Here is a 27,916-nt window from a genome sequence, read left to right as displayed (position 1 = left end):
GGCACAATAGGAGTGTAACAGCATCCTCTTGCCTAAGTTCTGCAGCAAGTGGAGTTCATAGGAACACCGCCTCTGATATTGGAGGTAACAGATCAACATCAGGTCTAGTAGCCATTGATAGCCTTCTCCTCCATGAATTTGTTCAGCCCCATTTAAATTCATTCATTATGTCTTGTGGAAGAAAATCCCACAGATCACTATGCACTGTACTGCTTTATCTGTTCTGAATCTCCCACCAATTGATTCCATGAAATGACCTCGGGTTCTAGCATTAAGTGAGAGGGAGAAAAATGTCTCCTACTTCCTTTTCGTCATGCCATGCATAATTCTGTACATCTCTAGCAGGTCTCCCCTTATCTTTTTTCAAAGCTAAAAAACCTCAGCTTCTGTAACTTTTCCTCATACTGGGGTTGCTCCAACCCCTTGATCATTTAAGTTGCCCTTCTCTGTACTTTTTCTAGCTCTACAGAATATTTTTTTAAGTGTGGTGACCAGACCTGTACACAATATTCTAAGTGCAGTTGTACTGTAGATTTATATAAGGGCATTGTGATATTGGCAGTTCTATTTTTGATTCATTTTCTAATGGTGTTTGCCTTGTTCGCAGCTGCTGCTCAGTGGGTTGACATTTTCATCAAGCTGTGCACTGTAGCTGCAAGGTCCCATTCTTGGTGGGTCACCACTAGCTTTAATTCCACCTGCCACCTGCTGGTTCCTGAAGTTGCGGGGGGGGGGTTGTCCTAATGTGGATTACTTTGCATTTATTTACACTGAATTACATTGTTATTTTAATGTGCGTTCTTCCAATCTGGAGAGATCCCTTTGGAACTTCTTGCAATCCCTTTTGGTTTCAACCATCCTAAACAGTTTAGTGTCATCAAAACAAACTGAAAAAATGGTGCTAGTACAGATCCCCACCATTTTAATTTCCATCAGGCAAAATAATTTATTCTTACGCTTTGCTTTCTATTTTTCACTGATCCATAAGAGAACCTCCCCTCTTATTCCATCACTACTAAGTTTGCTCAGGAGTCTTTGGTGAGGAATGTAGTCAAAGGATTTTTGTAAACAATGTTTTGAATCATTTCAGTAGAACAATGTTTATTGACAGGCTCAAAAAAGAGACAGGATTCACATTTGTGAAAGTTATGTTGATTCACTGTCAACTGAGCTTGTCTCCTCTAGATGCTTATTAATTCTATCTTTAATAATGCTTTCAACCAAATTACTCAGAACAGATGTTAAGCTAACTTGCTTGCAATTTCCTGGATTCTCCCAAATCCCTTTTTAAAAATTGGTGTTAAACTATTCTCCAATCTTCTGGTAAAGTACATATTAAATATTTGTGTAAGAAGGTCACCAATTTCCTATTGAGTTCTTTAAGAATTTTAGGATAGATACTATTTGGTTCTGGTGATTGTTAATCTTTCATTCTCAATAAGATTGAGAACTTCATCTTTTGTCACCACTACCTGCTTTGGTTCCTAAGACTGCCTTCCTGAGTACATAAGTACATGAGGAACAAGACTCTGTCCTGTATCCTTTATAGTGAAGGCAGATGGAAAGAATTCATTCAGCTTCTCTGCAATCTCCTCATCCTCCTTTAATACTCCTTTAACTATTTTATCACCCTCTGTCTAACGGCCTCTCCAGATGTTCTTCTGTTTCTGATATACTTAAATAATGATTTATTGTTGCTCTTGATTGATTAGTGGCATACTCCTCAAAATGCTTTTTCGCTTCTCCTGTCACCTCCTTGCATCTGCCTTGTGCTGGCTTGCGCCTGTGTTTTGTCTTCCTCATTTGGGCAAGCCTTCCTTCAGCATCATCATCACATTTCTTTTATACCCTGCCTTTTTTTCCTCTTGCAAGGAACCCAAGGTGGTTTACAAGGTGCTCCTCTTCTTCATCTCATCCTCACAATAACAGCCCTGTGAGGCAGATTAGGCTGAGAGTCTCACTTGTCCAAAGTCACCCAGTGGCTGAATGGGAACTAGAACCCAGTTCTCCCCAGTCCAACACTCTAACCACTGTGCCACACTGTCTCCCGCAGTTCTTTACTTCCCCTCCAACTGTTTTTTCATGCTTTAAGACTATACCTACATTCCTGCTGTGTAAGAAGAATAACTACAGAACTGTTTGCTGATTTAATTTTTTTAAAAAATACTCTGATTTAAAAAATACTCTGGACCATTGGGTGAACATGAATGTGTTAGGTAAGGGAATGCAACTTGCTTTTCCTGAGGACTTGACACCCTTGATGAGGCAGAGGAAGACAACGATCCAAGAAATGCCCAGGCAGCCCAGGAGAGGAAGCCGCACTTCACCCAGGTTTCCGATGTCATCAGACAGCTTCAACACATACCGCCTGGGATGGAAGACAGAAGCGTAAGTGAAAATCCACAAGTGTCTTGTCGCAGCCACCACTGGCAAACACACTGCGTTCATTCTCCCCTGTCCCTGCTCGAAGACCCCACCCCACAAAGCATGGCCTCCAGCAATGTCAGTGCGTCAGTCTACTATTTTAAACATCGGAATAGTGGTCTTGTGCGGCTCATTGCTTTGAACAGACTCCTGGGGTTGGAAAATAGGAACCTGTGCGTATGTAAGTAAAAGTAAATGAATAGATGCACACAAATTCTGCACTATTTAGGCTCAAGGTTTTGTTTATTGCTGGAAAACTGAAATTCTAAGACTTGCATGCAATCCCCACAGCCCCTCCCTCACATAGATTCCTTTGCAAAGGTTAAGTTGATAAACTTGCTTAGAACGTAAGAAATGTTTCAGAGCTGGCACATGGCTGAATCAGAGGGTGAGGATGAGACCCTCCCTGCCAAGTTTATTATTTTCTTATCAGTCAAAGTAGAGTAGTTTTTAAAGTTTCAAAGTGACAATACTGCAAGCTCTTTTTCTCACCCACTATCTCCGTCACTTGGTCCAACAGCTGCTATTGCACTCATGTCCTCCTTGTGGGCTTTCTGCAGGCAATTGGTTGGCCACTGCAGGAAAACAAAGCTGGCCTAGGCAGTCTTTGGTCTGTCCCAGCAGTGTAGTTAGGTTCTTATCAGTGAAGAACCTGCTTTCCAATGACTCTGATATACCTATCTTTGACTGCAAATCTGCACAAAATCTCTCCTCTTATTACCTGTGAAGGATTCTGCACATTCATGCTGGTGACTAGTGGAACTTTAGACTGTGGCATGCGCTCCCCAGAGAGGTTTGCCTGGTGCCGACTTTATACTCTTTTCGAAGCCAGGTAAAAAAAACTTTTTATTCAACCATCATTTTAAGAATTAAAGATTTTAGCTGTTTTAGATCCAGTCGCATTTTCTTTCTTAGTTTTGTTAGACTTGAATGTTAATTACTGTTCTGCTATTTGTTTTAATTATTGTATTAACATTATTTATTTATTATTGTTATTTATTATTATCGCTGCTTTTAACTATTGTAAGCCGTCCTGAGACGTTTTATCAGGAGGAATGGGGTAGAAATGTTTTAAATGAACAAATTAAATAAATAAACTTTCAGGCCATGTGGTACAGTCTCTTTTTAGCACACAATCTTATTCAGTGACACTATCCACCTCCAAAGCACCTGGTGATCTCAGGCACTGAGGGCTGGAGGAACATTCCTAAGAAGTTAGAGATGGAATAAACCAGGGTCATGTTCTCAATCTTCCATAGTCAAGTTAGAGTGCCTCCTCTTAGGACAGGAGTAGGTAACTTGCATCCCTACAGAGGATTCGCCCTACAATTCTCATTGGTCATAGCCAGCACAAACAATGATGTTGTCGACCAAAACATTTGGAGGGACACAAGTTGTCCACCCCGTCTAGGTGATCATCTGTGAGTCAAGCCCACTGTCCCCGCTAATAAGTTAGTTCCTGCTTCATCCCATACCCATTTGCACCCCTCCATTATCACCTCCAGTACTCCTCACTGGGGCTGGTGCGCTTGAGCGTCTGGTTGAAGCTCTGTGTGAGGTTGAGTGATGAGCCAGCTGAACCATTGGTAAAGTCCAAAACCCCAGTGCAATTTGCTGTATTCCAGTAGTTGTTGCAGTATGTCCAGGGTAGCACCCGTGTCATCGATGAGAAGAAATAATAGAAGGCAATGCAGATCACAACATTGTAGTAGATTCCAATGTAGCTGGACACAACCATCATACCATACCCAACACCTGGAGGGAAAGCAAACTGTGAGGACCACTAGAAAGGAAAAAAAACCTCTATGGTTTTTAGTATAGGTACTTTCAGCTGTATAGAATACATGAAGTATGCAAGCACAGTGACCAGTGTCACAAATGGCACACGCAGCTTTGGTTTGTGCCGTACCTGGACTCAAACAGGAAGGCCTATGGGTCTGTTCATGGCAGAATGAGCTCTGTATTCCTGCCATCCCTCTCACATAGCATGTTGCTCTCTGGTTCTTGAATAAAGAAAATAAAAGTGCACCGATGGGGGAAGGGCAGAGGGACTGCAAGCACCCCAAGTCAAGTGCCACTGTCCCATGCGTGTGCATCTGGCAAGAGTAAGTGTGACAAAAAGGCAGTGAGAAGCTGTATTTGATCTGTTCTGTATTTTACTTTCAAATCCCTCTTGTCCAGAAGTACCAAAGATTTTCAGCCTGAAAATACTGTTGTCTCTTTGTTTTTAAAGGTCTTATTCCTAACAACTCTGGTTCATGAAAATGCAAATATGGATTCTGCCACCAATCCTTCACAGGCATTACCTTTACCTAACAATGCCTATGTACAGGTGTGTCCATATCTGAAGACGAGGGTCTTCAATTCAGGGCAGGTCCAAGCATTTTGCTGCCTGAGGTGAAGGATAAGGCTCTCACCATCCTGCTCCAATACACATTCCCTGCCTTGAAGTCAACTGGTGCCAGGAAAGAAGGAAGGAGGCTCGTGTAGGGAGTGTGGTGCGGACCAGGTGGCACACACCTCCCCATCCTCCAGCACCTTGCCACCACTTGGCATCTGAGTAGCTGTCTCACTCAGACCAGTGGTAGGATTCACCCTCAGTGGTAAATGGAGGCACTCATTGTCACAGTCCCGATGGCCACACCCCCAAGGAAATTCCAAAACTTCAGGAAGCCATGTTGACACATATCAACCACCACTTCTAAAGTTTTATCTCCAGCAGCAGCAAGTGTTTCGGAAAGTGAATGGGTCTTAGTTGCCCTTTCAACGCCATGCCACTCCAAAATACTCGGCATTACAACAGGATAGCTCACAGCAGTATGCTGTTATTGGGAAAATCCATTTTTCACAGCTGCTGCAAAGAGTGCCTCTAAATTCAGATGGAACAAGGAATTCTGAGGGTGGGGGAGGTGGGCAGTGTCAGTGTCAGTGCTAACCAAACTGTGCCTGTGTTGCTAGCTCTGGCTCCACTACACCACGAGGAACAAGTGGACACAGATAAGGAGTGTGTTTGTGGCCCTAACGGTGGGGGGGGGGGTACCTTGCCTGCCGCCTCTCACCTTTGAACATGGGGCTAACCCTCCAGACGCCGAGGCAGCCCTGGCTGGCAAACTGTCCAAACGAGAGCTCCATGAAGAAGAGGGGGATCCCACAGAAAACCAGCATGATGAAATAGGGGAACATGAAAGCACCTGGAGGACAGGAGAAGAGGAATGACGAGCACTAGGGAGGGAACAAAGCTCAGCAGTACAACAAATGCCCGGCATTGAGCTCCAGCAACTGCAGCTAAAATGAATGAGGGTGAGGCATGGCAGGAGAGAGCCCTGCCTGAGACCAGGTCAGACAGTCCTGGGCTACATGGACAAACCGACTGGCTCAGTAGGGGGAAGTGTCCTGTGCTGAATATAAGTAGCAGTGGAACTTCAAGCCCATTACGATGCGTAGGGATGCTCTGGGAATCACATACTGGATGGCGAATACGTTTCCCAGCTTGTGATCCTAGTCCTTTCCTGAAGGGGGAGCTCTATGCTAACTGTATATGCAAAATACAGGCTGACACATGCATCCCGAGGCTGGCGCAAGAAGCGAAACTGAATCTTAGTATGCTCAGAGTGCAGCAGCAGAAACGGTACTCGCCCTCCCCTCCTGGGACAACTCGGGGTGCTACACTGGCTGAGGGAGTTAGCCAGCACCTACCCCACGGCTTCTAACATGGCGCACCTTTGCGAAACTCAGGCCCCCCGTGCTAAACGCACCCGCCTCGCCCCTCGATACTCACCTCCCCCATTGCGATAGCAGAGGTAAGGGAAGCGCCACACATTGCCAAGTCCGACGGCGTACCCAACGCTCGTGAGAACAAACTCGATCTGGTTGCCCCAGTTGCCACGCTTGATGTTCTCATCTCGCTTACCCGTCTCACCAGGCACAGCACCGTTCTGTCAAGAGAGGACACTGAAGAAGGGATGGAAAGGGTGTGTGGGGCGGGGACTCGGTTCCCCTGTCTGTGTCTTCTGGATCTCTATTCTAAGATCTTCCAAATGTTGAACCAATACCCTAATAAAGGGGTCTAAGAAAGGCAACAGCAGGATAATGCGCCAAAGGATCATGTGCAAACCCCACTGCAAATCGGGACACTTGTACTTCTCCTGCTTTAAGTCATTCCCCTTCCCCAGCGGGAGGAAAAAGCACGCAGGGGCGGAGAGTTTGATTATGCTAATAGCTCCGCTACCCCCTGCCTTCCCAGATGAATAGTCTTGGGTCAGGCTGTAGGGAAGCTGGCAGCTGCAACACATACAAAACAGGCAGAAGAGAAGTCAGCACAAAGGAGGCTTCTGTTCTCCCCACTTCTCTTGCCTGCACACCGATCTAGCGCAAGAGGCCCTAGGCGAGGCGCAGATCCCTCTACTCACAGTGCAGCCCAGCCCAGCCCAGCCCATCCAAACCCCGGAAAAGCCTTGCTAGATCTGATCAGACACCATGTGATTCAGTGCACTGTTTCTGACAGTGGTCAGCCTGGTTCATTTGGGAAACTAGCACTCAAGGAGTGAAGGCAATGGCATTCCCTTGTTGTCCACCTGAACCCTTGGGACGTGCAGGTATACTTTCCCCTGAGTATTCATCTGTTGAATTGCTTTACCAATGGCCTCTCCATCTGGAGTTTCCATTTAAGCTACCGTGACTAAACACAATTCAGAGATCCATCCTTCAAGACCTATCTCCTCTTCTAAATTAATTTATGCCAGTGATAATCTCCATATCCTGCAATACTGAATTCCACAGGTGAATAATGTTAGCTACCAGTTAACTAAACCCAAGTTTGTTCCTGGAAAACTAGAGCTTCTGGAACCTGCCATCAGCTTTTGGGAGGGAATTCAAAACATGGTCTCTGTCTACTGTATGCACAGTCTAAAGCAACCTTCCTTAATCTAGCACATTTCAGCTGTGGTGGACTACAAGCCTCATTATTCCCACCCAGGACAACCATGTTGGCTGGGGATTATGATTGCTGTAGTACAACAATTCTGGAGGACATCAGGTTGCAGGAGGCTGGTCTAAGAAAACATACTTGACATCATCTAAACTGTCTTTTTAGTATGCAGAATTCCTCCTTATTCATAGAGTGAGGGAATTATTTCTTTTGCCCTTTCAACATACACAGTTATATGTGAAATGGAGAGTATAAACTACCCAATTAGAAATTTGCATAATCTCTTAATGATTGCTGCTTGGAATCACGAATGATTAATTTAACATGGAGGAGCATTTATAGAGTTTTCAAGTGTTCAAAGTTCTTCATGTTCATGGCCTTGCTGCATTAGTCCATCTAATTCAGCATTGTCTATACTCACTGGCAAGAGGAAAAGGCCTTTCCTAGACTGGAGATGCAAGGAATTGAACCTGAGACCTCTGGCATGGAAAGCAGGTGCTGCTCTGCTACAGAGCTATGCCTTCATTTTAAAGTATTTCCCTCTAAACTGCAGTGTGTACATGTCTGCACTCTGGCTGAAAGCGAGCGGCTTGCCTAAGGCTATTTAATGAGTTCATGGTAAAGACAAAATTAAAGCAGGGGCATCTGAATATGGAGCCCAATCTCTTAGCCCTTGTGCTACAGCCACCTGATTAAACTGAAATTATACAGTATAGAAAAGGGAAAAGATGTTGTTTCCCAAAGAGCAGTGGAAAGAACAGAAAGGTAAGTGGTAAAAAATGCTGGATTTCCTTCAGTGTCTCAGTAATGGAGCATTCAATGGATCTCCTTCCATCCATCCATGCATCCTTCCTTCTTTCCTTCCTTCCTTCCTTTCTTCCTTCTATTTTCCAACCTCATGAGATCACAATGGTCCGGCTGTACAGGTTTTTTTTTTTTTAATGCAAATGACAGCTATAGAGAACCCACCCAGTAGCAGGACCAAAGGGGATGGAAATGCACCCAAGGAACCAGTCACCTGTTCAGGAAGTTTGCAACAGATTGTAGTGTTAAGACATAGCCAAAAGAGGGAGCTGCACTCCTCATTAAACGCTCTCTCCTGTACAGTTCAGTGCTGTGCCAAGTAGGGAAAATTCTGTCAAATAAATGATACGGAGCTATCTTGACCCATACTGCTTGATTTCTCCGTCCAAATGAGTCCAATGCTGCCCCAAGCCCCAGACAGACAGAAAGACATAGTCTCAATTTCTCTACACCAGAGAGAATTAAAAACAAGGGACAAGGCAACATGCTTGATACCTATAAGGAGAACAAAGCCCCGCCCTGAGCCACCCCCAGAACAGTGCTAAAACCAGGTCTGATTGGAAGCATTCAGCCTCATCTGGAAGCCCAAACACCAGATAGGGCGTGCTGCTGACAACAAGCGATAACACTCTGCAGAGGATAAAAATGGTGCTTTTGTCCATGGAGGTCCTTCCTGGCACCGCCAGTTCCTTGTGGTCCCAACAACAACAGCAGCTTTCAGATCAAAGGGAAGGGAGGGGCCTCAGGCTTTCCCACACCAAGTAGATGGTGACCATCAAACCCTGCACTGGAACAACAGTTCCTTGGCAACTCCTGCTCCCAGTTTTGCCCCCTCCTCCCAGCAGGAGTGGGGCAGCTTGCTTGCCAGTGTCTCCGGGGACTGGCCTAATCATTTTTCCCACCTCAGAGACTCCAGTGTCTGCTTAAGATCTATCAGTCCCTATGTGTTCACTTCAGCCTTTTGTTTGCATACTCAAAGGGGTACAAATTGGAAGCTGAGCAAAGCAAAGATGGTCAGCAACTTGGGATAAGGCCCAACAGTGCCACTTTCAAAGTTTGGAGGACCCTTGGGGAAGAGAATCTTCAACAGATCCCCTCCCTCAGTGAGTCTACCTTCTCATCAGCATCCTCCCTAGCTGCTGTTGCAGCTCTTCCTCCTCCTTGCCTGCTTAATTGGTGCGAGCCACTGTCAATAGGCAGTGACACTGCAGTGATTTCTGGGCCAGATCAGGAGTCGAGTGAACAAGCTGGTTAAAGTGTGGAAGAGGAGTTCTCATCCTGCTGGAATTTGTCCTTGGCATGTGCCCAACCTACCTACCCCTGATGCCAGGTAGCCTTGAATTTCTCCTCTCAAATAAACCAAGTTGGAGCTCTTTCTAGTAGAAGAAGGAGAAGCAAAGTGGCTTATTGATGTGACCGTAGGAGCTTGTCATCACTTAGTAGTGTACATGGGTGACCAGTTTTGAGGTAACAACCTCTCATCCTAACCAAGCAACCTAACCAAGCAACAGCTACTCTGGCAGTGAGGGTCCATTTACTTTAACTTTATGAGAAACTCACATTGATCTAATCAAAGGCGTTGCCTTCTATAGTATTTTTATTTATTTATTTATTAAAACATTTTTATGCCGCCCCATTCGCCGAAGCCTCGGGGTGGCTCACATCAATAAATTAAAATAATTATAATATAAATTAAAATATAAATATAAAATATATTTTATATTTATTTCATATTTGAAATAAATGAAATATTTATTTCATATCTGGCCAATGATATCGACAGTTGTTGCCATGTTATGACTACTTAGGTGGAGCATCCTTTTCGTTTGTGGGAGGCCTGCTGGGACTTCTTTAGTGGAAGGGAGAAAAGAGGGTGGCATGGGAGCATGCATATCTCCTCTGTGTGGTTCGCCCATTTCCTAGTTGAGGGTCCAGTGGACAGGCACTGCCCCAGCTTCCTACTGACAGAAAGAAGACATGGTTTCCTGGGTTCCATGGTACCTCAGGGAGGATGAGATGAAAAAGCTCTCGAAAAGACCTAAGAACCATTCCACAGGTCCCTTCTGCATGCGGCACGCTCTTCTCATACAGCTGTCTACCACCAACGGGTTTGGGGGTGGTGCCAGGGAGCAGGAGGGCCACTGGGTCATGTCTTGTAAAGCTGACCGTTGCTGTGAATCCCAACTGCGAAAGACTGAGGAGACTGCAGTGTATTGGGGTCTCAGAGCATGCATCCTCACAGGAGGAAAGAAACAGGAATTGCAGATGACCTCAAACCACGTCTCCAGATCTGCCCATCTGTAGGACACGGGGAAACACTTGCTAAGGAAGTGCCTGGGCTCCTAATGTTATCATTTTGCTTCCCAGGTGAAAGAATTTATTCTTCATCAAGTCAGAACAGGACTCATACTACTGCTCCTACCAGTGTTTTATTTTTAAAACATTCATATCTTGATTTTTTCCTGGAAGCTCAAGAAATCATACATTTAACAATGAAAAAGAAGTATACCAATCTTTCTTTACAGTATGAGCTCTTGTCTCCTTCTACCTCTGACTGGGCATTTAGGGGATTTGTCTCTTTTCGATTCATTCAGAACTGTGAAATGGAATATGAGCACATCCCTAGATCTGCCTTCCCCAACCTAGTGCCTTCCGGCTAGGGGATTCTTGGAGTTGCAGCCCACCACTTCTGGAGGGTACCAGGTTGGGGAAGGCTGCCCTAAACATCTCAAACAGAATAGCAATGTACATGCATGTGTATGTATGTCCAAGGCTTCTTCTTGGAATGCTTGTTGATGCAAATATGAGAATGTGTGTACATGTTGTGAACATCTATAAAAGCAAACATATATATAATATACATATATGAATGGGCAAACCACATTTCAGGGCCTGCCCGCAGAAGCTTAAGGCTAACAATGTGAGTGTTGCTAGCAATGCTCCTTTGAGTCTTTTGGCTGAAACTCAAACACTTTGGCCATGTCAGGCCTTTAATCTGTGTGATCACTTTGTGCCAAGTGACCTCCCTTCAGCTCCGGTCAAGTCATTCCATAAAATGCAGCTTCCAGCGTGTTAGCTGCGTCCGTTTGTTGAGGCAAAAGCAACAAAGAGACTTATAGCATCTTAAAGACTAACACATGTATTTTGGCGTGAGCGTTTATGGAGTAGAATGCACTGACACACAAATCATGATCAGACCACCACCTTTATGTTTCAATCAACCGTGTTATAGCTCCGGTTATTTTCCTGTTGTTTTGGATTTCATGATTGTGAAGTGCTCCAAGACATTTGTCAGCAGGGTAATATAGAAATCTAATTAACTAATTAAAAACAATTCTTATCCTCAGTTGGCTGTGTGAATGTGTGTACGTGTGCTTTCACACTACACTTTGGCATTTGCGTATATAATCTGTGACAATTCCATTGAAGCTGAAAGTATGCAAAAGAAGCATTCCTAAGAGCAGACACTTGTGATAACCTAGCCAAAGCTATTCAAATTACTATTGAGCAGTCAATTAGCATATTTATTGGGACAGCAAATGATTGTCTTTTTTCATGCCCAAATAAAGGAAAAATTGAACTTCTTGGTAAGTGCTAATTCAAGATGTTGGGGTTCATCTTGCAGATCCTCCGTTAAAGAATGGCAACTTTTAGGGTGAAGAGACGAATCCTGGTATATACAGTGTTATCCCACTGATTTCTGACCAAAATACATATATCCCTCAAATCTTTTCAGATCAGACGCAACCAAGCAACCAAGCTATTACTTGGGTATTTAGTACAACTACAGTTTAATTCAGGGAGAATAGGCAAAAATTAATTGGCACTATGGGACAGAGCTTTGCTTTCTCTCTGTGGGTCGCCAGAACCTCTGATTTTTGGAGCAAATGCTTAGACATAACATGATACTCATTTTTGGGTTTAATACTTGAATTAAGAGCTCTGGTCCCAGATCTCTGTACACCTGAAGGCAGCTTCTTTTTCTGGCTCCATAGGATTCCTGTAACAACAGGGAGCAAAGGGTCTGCAGCGCTTTCCCCCTTTGCCCAACAGGACTTTGGGCACAGCAGGGAATCTGGGGCAAAGAGAGGAAGTGCTGGTCCCCCCTCCCTTCCCCTCACCCGCGGAAACAGGGAGTCCAGATGCTATAAATCAAGCAACTAGCGCATTCCCAGCTTCCCTCCCGCAATGGCCCCCATTCCTCCTGCATTGATTGAGTCTCTGCCGGGTGCTTGCGGCCATTCATGTTCCCTGAGCACGGGCTCAGGACGAGATGTTCAGGCAGCAGCCACATGTGACCTGAGTAGCACGTTCGCCTGCGCAAGGGGTGGCCAGCCTGGCTACATAGCACTTCGCAAAGAATTAGGTACACAGTCTAGTAGCCTTCCCCATACAGAGCCATGATTATGCAACAGTACTCTAACAAAAAGCACCTTTGCTCTTGGGTGTCCCAGCTTGGCCAGCGGACCTGAAGCATCCGCCTATGATTCTGCATAAGGCAGCAGAGGAGACTTCATGTGGGACCGCTCCATTTAGGAACAGGGTCTCAAGAGTCAGGACGGTTTTATTTTCGGCTGTGGGCCAGATCCTCCATGGCTGGCTTCTCAAAGCAAGCTGCTCTGAGTAGGCTAATCTGACTGAATTGCCAAGTGAGTCCTAATGAGGTTTCAGTTCTGCTTAATTAATGCCTGTCTGACTCACTTTGACCACATGGGCAGAGGAGCTCAACAAGGGGCAAGAGTGACGCCTCTGGAACTCGCCTGATGAACCTGAATGCTCCCAGCATGCACAGGGGCGTTCGCCGCCTGCTCGGGACAGGCTGTGAATCCATAGGAGCCCGAGGTCAATTCCCGTGTTCTCGTAATGAGGAAATCAGTCACACCGTCAGCCTTCCATCCCTGCTGCTACTTGGCAGGGAAGAGGAGCACAGAGCCTAATCCGCAAGCGCATGCTGTCTGGCACTTTTTGTCAGCTTCTGGAAGAAACAACCTCGCAGACCTATTGTTCTGGAGTATGTGAGCTGCCTTCGGTCCTCACGAGAAGTGCAAAGCCGGGATGCAGCCCTTTTGCCAAGACTCCGAAGGCCTGCCTTCTCCTGTGGTGGCAGAGCAGGCTTGCCATGAGGAAGCATTATGATGGCACAAGGTGCTACCTTGCTAACTAGAACTTTGCTCTTTCTGTTTAGGCAGGGCAAATTAATTTAAGGTTATTTAAACCATGGATTAGAAGCATGGTTTAGACCAGGGGTTGGCAACCCGCGGCTCTGGAGCCGCACGTGGCTCTTGCACCCCTCTGCTGTGGCTCCGTCACTCAAAACACATGCAGGCACAGCCACAGCTGCTGATCCACTGGAAGGAACACAGGGCTAGCTAGTTAAGTAAATCAGCTAGTTAAGTAAATCGCTACATTCCTCTGCTAAACAAGCTTCCTGCAGGCTCTCATGTTACACTCTGCTGAAAGGATTCTCTTTGTCCCAGTGTAATCTCCTTCATCTGAATGTTAAAAGCTGTGCTTGGGACCTGTCACAATTCACAGCATTTGACTGTTTATCTCAGACAGCACTTGGCACACCTGTATCTCAGACCCAGGCCGATTTACTGAGCTCCCCCCCGCCCCCCTCCCCCATAGGCCAACCATGGATAAATCAAAGAAAACAAAAGTTTCTGAAGAAAACCAAACGTTTAATGGTTTAATGGTACTTGAGTAGATTCATTTGCTTTTACTGCTGACGAACTTATAGGGTTTGCTGTTTAATGCATGCAGCCCTTTAGCACTGACTTTGACTCTTCAGGAAGTTGTTCCCCTATTCAAAATATATGAAAGGAATCCTACTAGTTTATAATGTAAGATTAAAAATAACAGTTTGAACAAGAGCTGCAGCTAAATCATAATGAAGATATACATAGCATTAAGGTAAAAAATGATATATGCAGTGTTATCTTCATTTTAGATGTCAAAAGGGTTTTGTGGCTCTCGGTGTTTTCTTTTGTGTGGGAAACGGGTCCAAATGGCTCTTTGAGTGTTAAAGGTTGCCGACCCCTGGTTTAGACTATGAGTGGGCACCCATCCTTCTGAAGGTAACTTTCAGGGCTATATGGGCAGGGCTGAAGCCACAAGTGGGCACAACCAGAGGAAGGTGAGTTAATTCCCCTTCCTTTCTAATACTAATTGACAAAGACATATAGTCCTTTTTGTGCTAGAAGAATAATTTAAAAGACCTGTCCTACAGCACTTGAGATTCTGCTTAGGGGAACAATGATGAATTTTAACATTCCGTTTGGCATTCTTTGTACCTGTGTATGCACACGAAGCTTTGCCACTTTCATGAAGGCTTTCCAGAAGCAAGGACTGGGTAGTTGCTGGACCAGTGCTTCACCCAAGGTAGTTTTGAGTTGCTTTTCCTAAAATATCGTTTAATCATTTTGCCACCTGTACAACAGTCTACTCCCACATGATCCATGTGGCCCACCCAAACCAAGGCCTTCCACTCCCGAAAGCAAGAGGAGTGCAGCCACGTGCAAGCCCTTGGGAGGCAATGAGCTGCTTGATGTTCTCAGGAGCAACATGAAATCTTTGTTTTGTGTGTTCATGTGCTTGGCAAGATAATATATAGTGCATCATGAAGTCAATTTAGTAGGGAAGGCAAAGGCTGTACTAGCTTCTGTGGAGGAGCACCTACACCCTGCTCTAGGCACGCGCGGTCAGGAAGATTTCACCCATTTGCTCGGTTCAGATGTAGCAATCCCAGTGGAACAAATCAGAAGATGAGCTTATGCCAATGTGTTCCTCCCCTTCCCCATTTTGCTTTAATTTCATGTTCTTAAAGCATCAGTTCTAGTGATATTTAATCTGGGAAACTGTGGTTTGATTGAGCTCTACCAACTGCAATATCAAACTATCCTGGTTTCGTAGCAGTTGTTTAAACCACAGCGTCCTAATTAAGTTGTCACAGTTCATACATCAGTAGCTTAAGAACCTGGGGTGTATTAAGTTAAAGCCTGTGAGAAAGGGGGCAAAGGAAGAGAAGGGCAAGCATGTGGGCATATGGCGTGTTTTCAGTACAACAAGCTGTTCCTCGCTGTTCTATGTGACTAATACTAAATGTGCAACCATTTGTTAGACCAGAATATTGACATCTGTACTGATCCATTGTCTTCTCAGTAATATCATATGCTTCTTATGGCTGATGAATTGTGTCCATACTAAACAAAAGACACCCTCATGCTATGATTATAAGAGGCAAGTATATATGTACAGGCATAGTTTCTGCATGTATTTCCCTATTTTTTAATCTACAGCTATGAAAATAAGGTGAAAAAAACCCTTAAAAATGGAATGTTTAAATATTTTCAGGATGCCACTTTCTCAGAGAGCAGAGTTCTTTCTGCAATTGTGCATCATGAGCACAATGCTGCCAATCAACCACAGTCTACCAAAGGTAAAAACGAAACTAAAAAACCACCCAGTCCGATTCTTTTATTAATATTAGGGTCAAATAATATACAATATGCATTCACATGCAAATTCCTTCTAACTCATTCACATCCATGTGTTTGTATACACAACCACCACTACTGGGATGTCAAAGCAAGTTGCAATTTTGGCTTAATGTGGAAGTCTTGCTTTTATCCAGCTTTTCCCTCAGTGGAGGCATATACGTGAACACATACTTGGGATATAAATGAAATGCCTAAGGCAAACACACTCCAGACTTCAAAACCAGAGGAGGAGCTGATGTTTACGTGTGCACGCATTCCCACAGCTGCATTCCCATGCATGTGTTTCCATCCATTTGCACAACTAATAAATAAGATCAAATGCATCTAAACTGTGGCGCAAAGTAATGATACAGACCAACGAGTTGCCAACAGATCAGGGAGCAGTGTTTTGTAGGCATGAAGGGGAAGGAAGTGTTTATACTACCCACAATAATCCATCAGGGCTCACTGGCAGTGCCACCTTTCTCATGCTAATTCACCTGCTGGCTCAACTGGTGAGCCTACCACTGAGCATTGGGCTGCTGTAGCGCACACTGGGCTGCTTCCTGAAAAAACTTCAGCCGGGCACCAGATTTATGCTTGAGAAGCTCCTGTCAGCTGCATAACCCCTTCCGGCAAGTGGTTCCCAAAGGACAGGCTGCCCTAGCAGTTTTGAGAGAAGAGGAGCAAGCCTAGGCAAGGAGCCAGGTGGCAAGTAGGGGCTAGCTAGGAGCCAAGGGAAATCCTTCTTTTGATCCAAACTCAACCATTTCTTGGGTTGACTGGGGCCTCACCTGACCCCTCACATCACCACAAAAGCCTCCAATGCAGAAGCAGCTTAGCCAGGAAGACAAGAAGTGGCTCAATTTATGTCAGCAAGGAAAGGGCGAGAGTTTGCTGGATTCATCCTGTCCAAAAGATGATGTTCTCAGTATCAAAGGGAGGCATCAGCTGAGAACATCAGTGATATGCTCTGAAAAATTGCACCCCATGAGATTCAAAGGGAAAGGAGACAGCAGCTGATAATCTTTCAAGAGAGCATTTTCCTAGTTTTCTCTTGCTAGGAGCTCTTGCTGGTCAAATGGCTTCTTTGCTTGTCCTTATGTATTAATAGTACAAACAATGAACTGAGAAACAATAGGCTGGTTTGCACACCATCATAAGCCACCCTGAGAATAAAGCACTATGAGCTGGCTTTTTTGATCACTAAGCCTCAGTGGTGCTAACAGATGATCGTCCTCTCCAAGGTCTATCGTGGCTTGTTTCTCACACCTATACCCCACCTGTAGCTCTTGTGACTTTGGGATACAATTCCTCCATATTCTGGCAATGAATAGAGTCTCTCCTGCACCAACTTTCTTGCTTTCTAAATTACCTGCATTGATCCCTATATGCCATATCTTTTGAGTAGAGGAAAGGAGCTTGACTTACCTTTTAGGATGAGTTTTTATTTATTCATTTAATATCTTTGAAAGCCTCATTGGCTACTCCTCACAGCTATTCCTCTTCCTAGCACAGCTATGCCTGTAGGTATGATTTACTTACCACTGGGAAAGCACATGGGCACCCAGTTCAGGACTACAGTGATTTGGGAGGGAAGCTCCCCCACTGTGTTTCATACTAAATGCACCCCCACCCCAGCTTAAAAAGAAAAACAAAGAGTTTTTTTTTACACAGTTGGTAATTTCCTTTCTTTTTCTTCCAGAGTAAGGGTTTTCCATGTGAGCCTTAAGGTCACACATTTTACCCAAGGTCACACAGAATCACCAGTAGAGGTGCTGCTATCAAGAAGTCCATAAATACTTCATTCACACAAATTTATTTATTTGACTTGTATCTCATCTTCCTACCCAGAATGGCATTCAGTGATGCTTACAATGGCTAATAAAACTTGCTTTTATTAGCGACTTTTAAAATAATTTAAAAGACATTACAAAAAAATAAAATCAATTAAAAACACAAAAACATTCCCTGATGTAGACGTGGAAGCGGTGACTGAGAGCAGATTGTTAAGCCAGTAAATATTGAATACCAAGCATTCTGAATTATAGGAATATACTGAAGACTGTCTTTAGTGTTTTCTGAACAAGGCTGATCTTGCTCTTTTTTCCTTTTGTTACAGTAAAAACTCTTCAGTTCCCATACCATCTTCTCAACAAGCACCAAGACAGAAACAAACATGATCTGCATGTCCTTATCTTCCCTCGATTCTGCTTCCTCTTATTGCAGGCAACAGCACTTCAAAGAACAACACGAACAAAATGCACTATTGGCCCAAGTTCTGTTGTCGGTCTGATAGAGCTGGGACATTCCCAGTCATGACAAAGCATGAAGAAACTCTCTCAGAGAGGTCCATGTGAACCAGAGAACAGGGACACAGTGAATTGTTACACTAGAGGTAGACATATGTTAGGCTTCCAGAATCTACTTTGCTACTTACTAAAATGACAGGTCTACCAACTGGAGTCAGGTGCAAAATCAGCCCAGGGCTGATAGCCACCTATTAGAATTAAAGAAATGAATACTTCTAGGTACATGGTCCAGGACAATAATTTGTATCAGGAGTTAATTAACAGTCCTTCCCTGGCTTCCCTGCAAGCTTTCTTCATTCCAGAAGCTAATCTGGGGGGAAGGGGATTCCCTTTGTTTTGTTGTTCTCAAACAGGGAATCAGAAACTGTCTGCAAATCATCCTGGGATCTAGCAGTGGATCCCAACCCAACTTCTGACCATGCAACTGATTGCCAAAGAGCACCCTTAAGTTCAGCAGCTACAGAGCATCTGTACATGAATTTCATCCTCTTCATCAAATCAAAAATCCCATTATAGATGAATCTTTGAAAAGCAAAATAGCACCCTCAGTGGAAAATATGCCATAAATTATACTGTTTATTCTCCTGCCCCTTCTGTATGTACTCATTAGCAAACATTTAAAAAAGAAAATTCATGAGAAATGATGTGTCTGCTTCACTGATTGCAATAATGCTTTGGACTCCATCTGGCACCCAGGCTGAACCTTAAATTGCTACACAAAGCAACTGGGGTGGGAATATATGACCTGATTAAATCTATGCATCAACCCATCAAATGCAGGATAAAAATAAACAGGCAAACTGAGGTGCCCAAACAGGCGTAAAGGAGTTATTCAGGGATGCATCTTTACTCATCCCTGTTCTCCATCTAGCCACAAACTCCAATCCATCTGCATTAAGACTTCACTTACACTTCCTTATATATGTTTCTACAGTCATCATTTTTCAGAAGACAGCAAGTAAATGCATTGCAGTATTATAGCCGTACAAGTCAGGTGAGAAGAATCATACAAGGTGATTATCTGGGATTGGAGAACTTCTTTAGGATAAACCCTGAGGAACCCTAATACTGATAACTCTCTACCGGTAGTTCTTATGCAAATAATGCATTCTATTGTAGAGTACAGGTACAGAGCTTTATAGAGGTTTGTATCCTTACAGTCCCTAGATTAATTCCCATGTAGGTGAATTGGATGGAAGACACTTTCAAAAGATCTCAACAGCATTTTTCCTGTGAAGAATTTAACTAATTAGTTGTACTTATTTGTGTGTCTGTTTTACATTCAGATAGTTTATTTGACATTTCCTGGTATATTTCTTGCTACATCCAAAAATGAGAGCATAAACACATTTGGTGGCTTTGGGATGTCTGTCAGAAGTTAAAATTGTGTGTGCATGATGTTTTCTTAAAGCCAATTTGTGAAGCTTATAACTCACAAATATCTGAATATGAAAGCAATAGTATTACCAAATTAATATTTTGTACATTCTCAATAGGTTTAATTTCCCTTTATCTCTGCTGGTTCATAAACTATCAGAAAACATTATCAAGCCTCTTTCAATGCGGGAGAAAAGACAAGCATTTTTTAAAAAGTAAGAGTCTGGATCTTGCAATCTGTTAAGGAATTGCCCCTCTTCAAAGGCTCAGCTAAACTCCTTGCTACCAGACCTGACCACAGGCATGGGATCAGCAGAGCTATTATACTCAGTACCCCGGAGAGAGCATCAAAAGCTCTTGAGAGATATTCCTAGGGTAAAAAAAGAAGTAGCACATAGGGAGCTGCCTTTATTGAGTCAGTCTCTGCTTCCATCAAGCCCAGCTGCAACTCTCTGGGATTTTAGGCAACAGATTTCCCAACCCTACTTGGAGACTCCAAGGATCAAACCAGGTTCTTCTGCATACCCAGTAGGTGGTCTGCCACTGAACTATGGCTTAGCAGAGTCACTGATAGCTACACGTAGTCACAGGAGAAGCAAAACCTGCATTCTTGCATGCATAAAAACAAACACCCCAAAGATAGCTGTGCTGGTCCATGATGAAAAGAATCCAAAATCTGCAGGTAGGCCATTCTTTTATTGGGATAAAACAAAATACACAAAGGTGCACAAGCTTTCTATGTTTCTGTGATAGCCATGTCCAAAACCCATAAGACTAAATTAAAAGAGTTTAAATTTATATATTCTTTATATAAATTTATTCTTTCTGCACCAGCTAAAACCTTTTTATTTTCCCCAATATTTTAAGGTTTGACTGTTGTTTTAATATGCATTTTATTGTTCGAAATTGGTTAGGATGCTGTGTTTTATTCTATCTTTTGTCTTACTGTTAAACCATCCTGAGACTATGGTAAGGGGCAGTCTAAAAAGTTTTAAATAAATAAATATAACAGACAGACAGAATACTTTTTTCAAATGTTATAATTTTAGAACTCTCTGATATTGAAATTTTGGTCACTGTACAAAGCAATATAGCAACCCATTTTCAAACTGAGGAAGTTACTGGAATCTTCCTTTTCAAATTACTTCCTATTTTGTCTAGTTACACTTTCTCCCTTGGTTCAATTTAATTTATATTTTGCTACTGCAGCCTAAAAAATAAATCCACAACAATTAGTAGCTTGTAAACATTTACTAGCCCACCTGCTGATGCTTATTAATGATAGCCATTTATAGTGCATCAGTAAGCTTTGGCCATGGGGGCAGAAATGTGCTAATCAAACTTTAAAAATACAGAGGAGACTCCCAGACTTAAATAAAGAATTTAAGACAATTAGTTATGTTGTACAGAAAGAAGCTCATGGGTCTCAGAATGCAAAGTAGGTATTCCAGAGCTGCATGTGTAAGACCTTTCATCCTGAGAAATACCTGTTGCAGAAATGTTTGCAAATAGGACTGAGAGATGGCAATGCAAATGCAACTTCTGATAAAAGGTGTAATCACACATACAAAGCAAACTTTGGAGAACCTAAAATCCAAAACAAAGCACCTTATTTCCATCCACCACTGGCCAATATGTAACCATACAGATTCTGACCTTATAGATTTTGATTCAAGTAGTCATGTTCCTTAAAGACAATCTCTTTAGCTGTTGACAAGAGGAAATTCAGCAGGTGAGGTCCCTTCCCTGATCATAGCTGCATGTTGTGGAAAACTGCCTCTTGGATTTTTTTTTTTTTTTGCTTATCATGCAACCAGTTTAAGGCATGAAACAAACAGGTACCAATGCACATGACAAGCAGTTCAGTTCATCTCTGGAACTGACCGACAAAAGAAACTTTGAGGTCAGGAAAAACCTGTTTCCAGTATATATTAAGCAGATTCATTCTTCACTCTGAGGACACTCCCAATTCTATGACTGTTAAAAAGTGGGAATGGATGAATGGGTCACTCATATATTCAACCCAGTTTTTCTTCTTTCTTCTGAATTACCCAAGAGAGGGACAGGCTAGACAACTCTAAAAGGAAACTCGTTTGAGGGGAAGATTACATCTGTCCCTAGAACAGATGCCAAGGGACCTGCTTCTTCCAGATAACCTTGGAAGGAGACGATTTGCAGAACTTTGTAAGCATATTTTGGCAGGAATTCCCAGCCTGTTACTGTGATAAGTTTGTTCATTTCTTTTTTAGCTCACCATCCTACAGTGCACTTGTGCTGCTCTCTGTCTCTCTCTAGGGGATGAGAAGAACGCAACAGGCCCCTACAATTCCAGCAAGTAAATATAATGTAGTTGGTGAAACCCAAAATGTGGGACCTGGGCTGTGATGGTGGTGGGAACTTCCCTCTTCCCCAGAACATGCACAGAATGCAACAGGTGATGGCAGGGATTCATACTTGCAGGCAAGGGCTAGAGCACTCAGGAAGGCCACCTTATGGGAGCCGGCAGTAGAGGAAGACATGTCAAACGTTATTTCCTCAGGTCTCCATGCATAATCCGGCTTTAATGCCAACCTCCTGGCTTCATAAGGCAGGCAGCGAAGCAGCTAAGGAGCTTCTTCCCAGTGTGTGCATGAGCTGGCAGCCCCTTACCATTTTATGCATCTCCACCCTCACGAAAAAATACCCTGGCAGGGATGCCTGAGCCACACTGAGCCTGGCAATTCCTCACCTCCTGCTGTTGTCTCCCCGGGAGCCAACACAAAGAGGCTTTGAAAGAGAGCGGCTACCAGCTTTCATTGAGCCTCCGGAATTAACTTCTCCCCTTTCCCCCCTTGGTAAGTTGCTGTGGCAGCTGCAGCACCAGCACCAGCACTGGTACTGCTTTGCTGGATTCTCTTCTTTAAGACTCTCTCTCTCCCCCACTCCTTCTCCCCCCTCCCCCCCAGCAGACACACACACAGATTTACCAGTCCTTCCTCCCCTCCAAAAACCGCTCCCTTTGCCCAGTTTGGGGCTTTAGGAAAGATCTCCCACTGACCTGCTCTTGGGGGCAGGGAACCCCTTGGCTGCTCATCCCTGATATCTTGGGGCGTTGCTAGAGCAGTTGCTGTTTGCTGCTTTCTTCACATCCAACCCTGCTGCTACTGGGGCGATAATGTGCTTGTCTCTGGCTCATGAACTTGGCATTACTTTCAGTTCAGTTCCTCCAGCACCAGGCTGCCCCCGCCTGCCCAGTGCCCAGCACCGCCCTGCCCGGTGCCCATCAACATTCTGCGCCCAGCCACATGGTCCTACTGCTGCTATCTCCCTTCCCCATCTCCATCACGTCCACTGAGAGCAGGAAGCCTCGCACCCCGTCCACGGTCCTTTCCTCTGTCATGAGGACCCCATTCTCATGGGCAAGAGAGGGCTTCTCCCTACCAGTGCTAACCTAGGCAGGGAAAACTCCTATGGCCAAAGTATGCATCCCCTGGGAATTCTGCAACTGGATCCTCTGGTGTTTTGATTTTTACTTTACTTTTTTCAAATTGGATCAAAGCAGAAACACTGTGGCAGGGAGCCCTGAACCCATCTCTCACACAGTTTTCCTGATGGAAGTCACACACGTGCAAATTAAGTGCGAGAGAAAATGTATATCTTAAATGTGTAACATATAATTTGGGCTAGAAGAGATAAAAAGGAAGCTCAGATGGAGAAAAGGCAGTGTGATATCACGGCAAAGCACACACACTTCTAGCCGGTAGCATGCAGGATGGCCTCTTACTCTTTCTTAAAAAAGATGAAATGTATTATCAAAAGGAGAACAAAAAGATGCTAACTTCCATAAAAGCTTTATGCACTCATGTACAGATGTGAAATAATCACTCTCATATAAATAGAAATATAATCTATCCTACTATAGTGGGGAAGACTAACTGACCAAGTAGCCGGTGCGCCAGCTGACAGGTTCAAGGCCTGGGTAGCTCTTCTTAGGTTCCTTTATCCTTAAACTGGGACTGGACAGCCCTACAAATAAAGGGCTATTCTCTGTGAAGCATCAGCATTGTATACGGCCAGGGACAGTTTTATGTCTCATGCCAAGAATATGAAAAATGAATGGTGCCTACGTAGGAGTTTGTCCCCAGAGCATAGCTTATCCCATTGGCTTTCCAGGAGGCTGCACTGAGTTGTTCTCAAAAGGCACTGAAGCATCCCAATTTCCAAGGGTGTGGCTCATTTCTTCCCAGCTATGCCCCTGGCTACCTGGACAAACCACTGGTCCATCTAGTTCAGTACTGCCTGCAACAGCCTTCTCCAACCTGGAGCTCTCTAATTGCTTTGGACTTCAACTCCCATGCACCCTACCTAGCATGGCCAGGGGTCAGAGAATTGTGATTCAAACCATCCAGAGGGCACCAGGTTAAGGAAGTCTAGTCTACAATGAGTGGCAGAGTTTTCAAACAGGGACTGAACCTGGGACTTTTTGTATGTTAAGCCTAAGTGCCCCCACTGAGCTACAGCTCCCATCATCTTGCATGGAATGCAGGTTTGTGTGGTTAACAGCACTGGGGCAATCAGCACCCTCAGAAATAATGCCAAGCCTTACCTGAACTCTTCATGCCAATGTTGCAACTCTGACATGTGCAACCTCTCTCACGACAGCTGGAAGCTCAGTCGTAGAGAATCATAACTCTGTGATATATAGCTGAAGTTGTAAGCGGGACCTGTTCTTCCACTTTGCATCCAGCACGGGCTGAGCTATTTCCCATCATCCCAGCAAGCACACTGTGGTCAAAGAGCCAGCTCAGCCTGACCTCGTCCTAATGAGGCCTCATTAGCAGCATCCAGCTGTTGGCAGTCCCTCCCTCTCTGTTAGCTAGCATTGGGAGGGGGGCTCTGACTCAGTGATGGACTCCCACCCCACAGTGCCTGGGCAAGGAGCCGGGCACTAGGAAAGAACCGCAGCCAGGAAGGGCTCTGCCCACCCCTCTGCTTTGGCTATGATGGAGACTTTCTCCAAGCCAGCCCCTCCCTAACGCAGGCTTAGCGCCTGTGCAAGCAGCCAGGTCAGGCTCCCTGGAGACAGGAATACCTGGCACAGTTACAGCCTCACTGGATTCTGCAGAGACAAGCATCTTGGACCTGATCTGATTTCATAACAACTCATTCATGGCACTCACATTCCCCACTCCTCCTTGGGCTATTTAAGGCTTGGCCTGGTGCACCCTGGCCTCACAGGGACTTCTGCCTGCACACACCTGTTGCAGGGCATCCTGAAAAGACCCACCAGTCATGCAGATGAGCCATCGCTGCTGCTGCAGAGGCGGCTCAGAAAGCCCCACAACCTGCTTGGGGCTGTGGCTGAACCTGCTCACAGAGGCACCAGAGGCATAAATGTGCGAGAAAAGATTCAGTCATTTGGGAAGTTTACTTGTTCTTTGCTAAGCTCCCAAATGGCATCCATTTTGTGGTGCTGCCCAAGACAGTTTCTCAAATGTCTAGTACACCCCCCCCTTCCAAAAAAAGTTGCCTATCTCTGTTATGGCTCCTCTTTTCCTTAGGAATTGCCATAGCTCAGTTGTGGAGCACATGGCATTCCAGGCAGGACTGGGTAAAACTCTGACTTCCCCAGAATTATCTCAGTGGGAAAAGGAACCTATTCCTCAGCGCCATGTAATTTGACAGAGCCATCCCAGGCTGTTCTCCCTCCAGGGGCCAAGTCCTCCAGCTGCTCTCCCTTTCTCTTGACGCCATCACAGTCATTTCCATGGAAACCATCCATGAGGTCACTAGGCAGTGACTAGACCATCTGGTGACAATGATGCGCATCAGAGAGGAGGATGAGTGGAGATGGAACAGCAAATACTTGATTCCCCCCGCCCCCACTTGGGTTCCTTGGAAGAGCAGCAAGAACTTGATCCTTGGCCTCTTGGTGCTGCCTGCCTTGTCTTTCCTTTTTGGGATGCTTCTGCCCCTACTATTGCTCATGATAGAATTCTAAGCATCCCTGCCTCCTTACTATGGCTTCAAGCGCCCCAGCTGTTTCCTGAGCATCAACGTCCAAGGAGCCCAATGAGGCATGAATGAGACAGCAGAACATGGCAGCAAAGACTGGAAAAGGGGAAGGGGGGAGAGAACAGATGGGGTCTGTGGGCCTGCCATAGCTACACATGGACAGGGCATGGTAAAGCAATGAGCTGCCACTTGCTGTCACACGTGGGGGCAATCAGCACGCAAAACTAGCTTAGAACCAGTCTCCCATTCTGTAAAACCTACTCGCCACCACTGCTGCCAGAAAGGGGCATGCCAGCATTGAATTTTAATTCAGCCAGAAGGTGGAGCTAGACAAATCCCTATTGAAAGCAGGAGCAAATGCCTCCATCACTTTTCATACTTCATCATATGAAAAAAGAAAAATACAGTCCACAGAATGAAAATGCCTTCAGATACAAAGTGCAAAGCAGCATGCACAGGTGGACTTTTTAACATTTCGGAAATGCAGTTATCCTGCAGCCAAATGGCAAGGTGACACTATGTTAGGACCTTGGAGGCAGCAGCTTATTTTGGGGAATATTTATAACCACTATACAGAGGAAGCATGCCCAAATAGTTGAAACAATGCATGATCCTTGCATGGAAGGGCCACATAAATTCTGGATGAGTCACTCTAGAAGATTCCAACCAAATTATAAAATCTTGAGAAAAATGTAGTCATTCCTCCAAAAAATAAAAGAAAATAGGCAAAATTCTTTCTACTTAAAGCATTAATAACAAACATGAAGCGAGAAAGAGAGATGCATCTGATATTAACCAACTACAGAGATCTTCACATAAGAGTTTCACACAGGGTTTCAGGTTCCATCTAGTCCACTAAGGGCCAAGACATGAGGACTGAAGATTGGCCTGGGCCAAAAGCAAAGAATTCCCATGCACAGCAAAGAATTCCCATGCAAAAGTAGAAAAGGATCGGATCACAGTAGCTCATGCCTTAGTCCCATCTAGATGAGATTAGGGTAATGCCTGCACAGTACTGCCCTTGAAGAGTGGTCAGAAATACCAGCTGGTTCAAAATGCAGCAGCTAGACTTAACCAGAGCCAGGGATTTTGGAGCATGTGATTCCTCTTTTGTGCCAGCCAAAATGGCTAGCAACTTGTTACCAGGAGCAATCCAAAGTTGATTACCTTTCAAATGTCCGAAATGGTTTTAGGCCATGAGACCCAAAGGACTGAACCTGCTGCTCCCATATAAGTCTGTATTCAGTGGGACAGCCTATTCTTCATGTCCAATCACCTTCAGAAGTATAGCTGGCAGAAACAAGAGAAAGTGCATTTTTTGTTGTGGTGCCCAGGATATCCACCTTTCTTGCCTGAGATATTTTACTTGCACCCTGTTTATCTGTTTTTCATTTTAAAAGATTACATTTTAAAAGAATGCTTTGTTCCTGTGGGCTTTTTGACTGCTTTTTATGTGATAATTTTTTTTCTCCTGGAAATTGTTTTTGTAATTTTGCTGCTCTTTCTTTTTTGGGGTGGGGTTGTTTTTAAATTTTAACTTTTGTTTGTAATTCAATTCGTTAATCAAAATGTATTACATTATGAAATGGAAAGACAGGATACAGATTATGCCATAAGTCAAGCAAGCAAACAAAATAAATGTGGGCCACAGCTGAGTAAACAAACAAGAAAGCTTGGAATTTCAATTCACCTATTGCTATAGCCAGGCCTCAAATAAATCCCTCAGAAATCAAATGCCATCAGTGAACTGAAAATCTGGCTATAGTATCACCTGCATCATTAAAAGCACAAACCTAGGAAAACACAAAAAATCCTAAATCTCTCAGTATTCCCCAGCTAGCCATGTTGGATTGGGAAGGTTAGAAGCTGTAGGACATTTTTCCTAACTAAACATGCCTGGGATGGTACTCTAATAAGGGAAACAGAGGTGCCAATTATGTTGCAGAATCTATATAGAGAGTATGGGGTGGGGGTAGCCCAAGCCAGAAGCTGCAAAAGACAGAAATTTCCATTGCAAAGAGGTGAGATCTGAATATACTTTTTGCATTACTTGCATGTGGAAAGGTTCATCAGAAGAAAACAGATTTTGGGCGGGGGGGGGGTGGAATACATTACATAATGTTTAGACACGTGTTACTGTATATTCAGAAGATGTCTTGTCCTCCAACAACAGTGGTAGAGTAGCACCATCCCAGACACTTCACTACTCCATTGTTGCAAAATCTCGAAACCAAAAAGCTTAAGCAATCCTTTTGCTGAACTTACAGGAACTTGAACAATAGCGGCTATGACGACATTTCCTGTCAGCAAAACTACGCAAGGTAAAGAGTTCTCTGTTTCTGATGTAGCTTTAAGGAAGAAGTCAATAATACACAATCAAAAGATCAAAACACAAAAGCAAACATTTTGCTAACCTGTGACTCACAGCCCTCCTGACCCATGATGCAAAGCTGATTAGAAGAAGCTCAAGCGTTCAACCTCCAATCAATACAGTATTGTTACAGCTGAAAATGGAAAGAAGCAAATAGCAACCTATCTACAAGCTTGGTTGCTATGAAAGCTTGTCTGGGCCACTTCTCATGGGTAAACAAGGGCTAGGA

At 44.2% G+C, this 27,916-nt stretch overlaps 1 protein-coding gene across 6 annotated transcripts in view; it reads right to left on the bottom strand.

Annotated features, from left to right (window-relative positions):
* The window catches only part of SLC6A9 (solute carrier family 6 member 9), a 56,999-nt gene that overhangs the window by 9,719 nt on the left and 19,364 nt on the right, over nucleotides 1-27,916 (bottom strand). For 4 of the 6 annotated variants that reach the window (XM_044442447.1, XM_044442440.1, XM_044442456.1 and 1 more), the window contains 4 exons: nucleotides 6,203-6,359; nucleotides 5,484-5,615; nucleotides 3,924-4,179; nucleotides 2,236-2,368 (listed from right to left, as the gene is read on the bottom strand). In XM_044442447.1, coding sequence (XP_044298382.1) covers nucleotides 2,236-2,368; nucleotides 3,924-4,179; nucleotides 5,484-5,615; nucleotides 6,203-6,359 — 678 coding nt within the window. Of the gene's footprint in view, nucleotides 1-2,235; nucleotides 2,369-3,923; nucleotides 4,180-5,483; nucleotides 5,616-6,202; nucleotides 6,360-20,978; nucleotides 22,145-26,483; nucleotides 26,599-27,916 lie in introns of those variants that run through there. The other 2 variants (XM_044442465.1, XM_044442473.1) reach the window with 2 other exon arrangements.

The sequence above is a fragment of the Varanus komodoensis genome, unplaced genomic scaffold (genome assembly GCF_004798865.1).
Source record: "Varanus komodoensis strain SLA01 unplaced genomic scaffold, ASM479886v1 scaffold1, whole genome shotgun sequence".
In the NCBI taxonomy this organism is placed as follows: Eukaryota; Metazoa; Chordata; class Lepidosauria; order Squamata; family Varanidae; genus Varanus; species Varanus komodoensis.
This window is presented reverse-complemented; position numbering and strand designations above follow the sequence as displayed.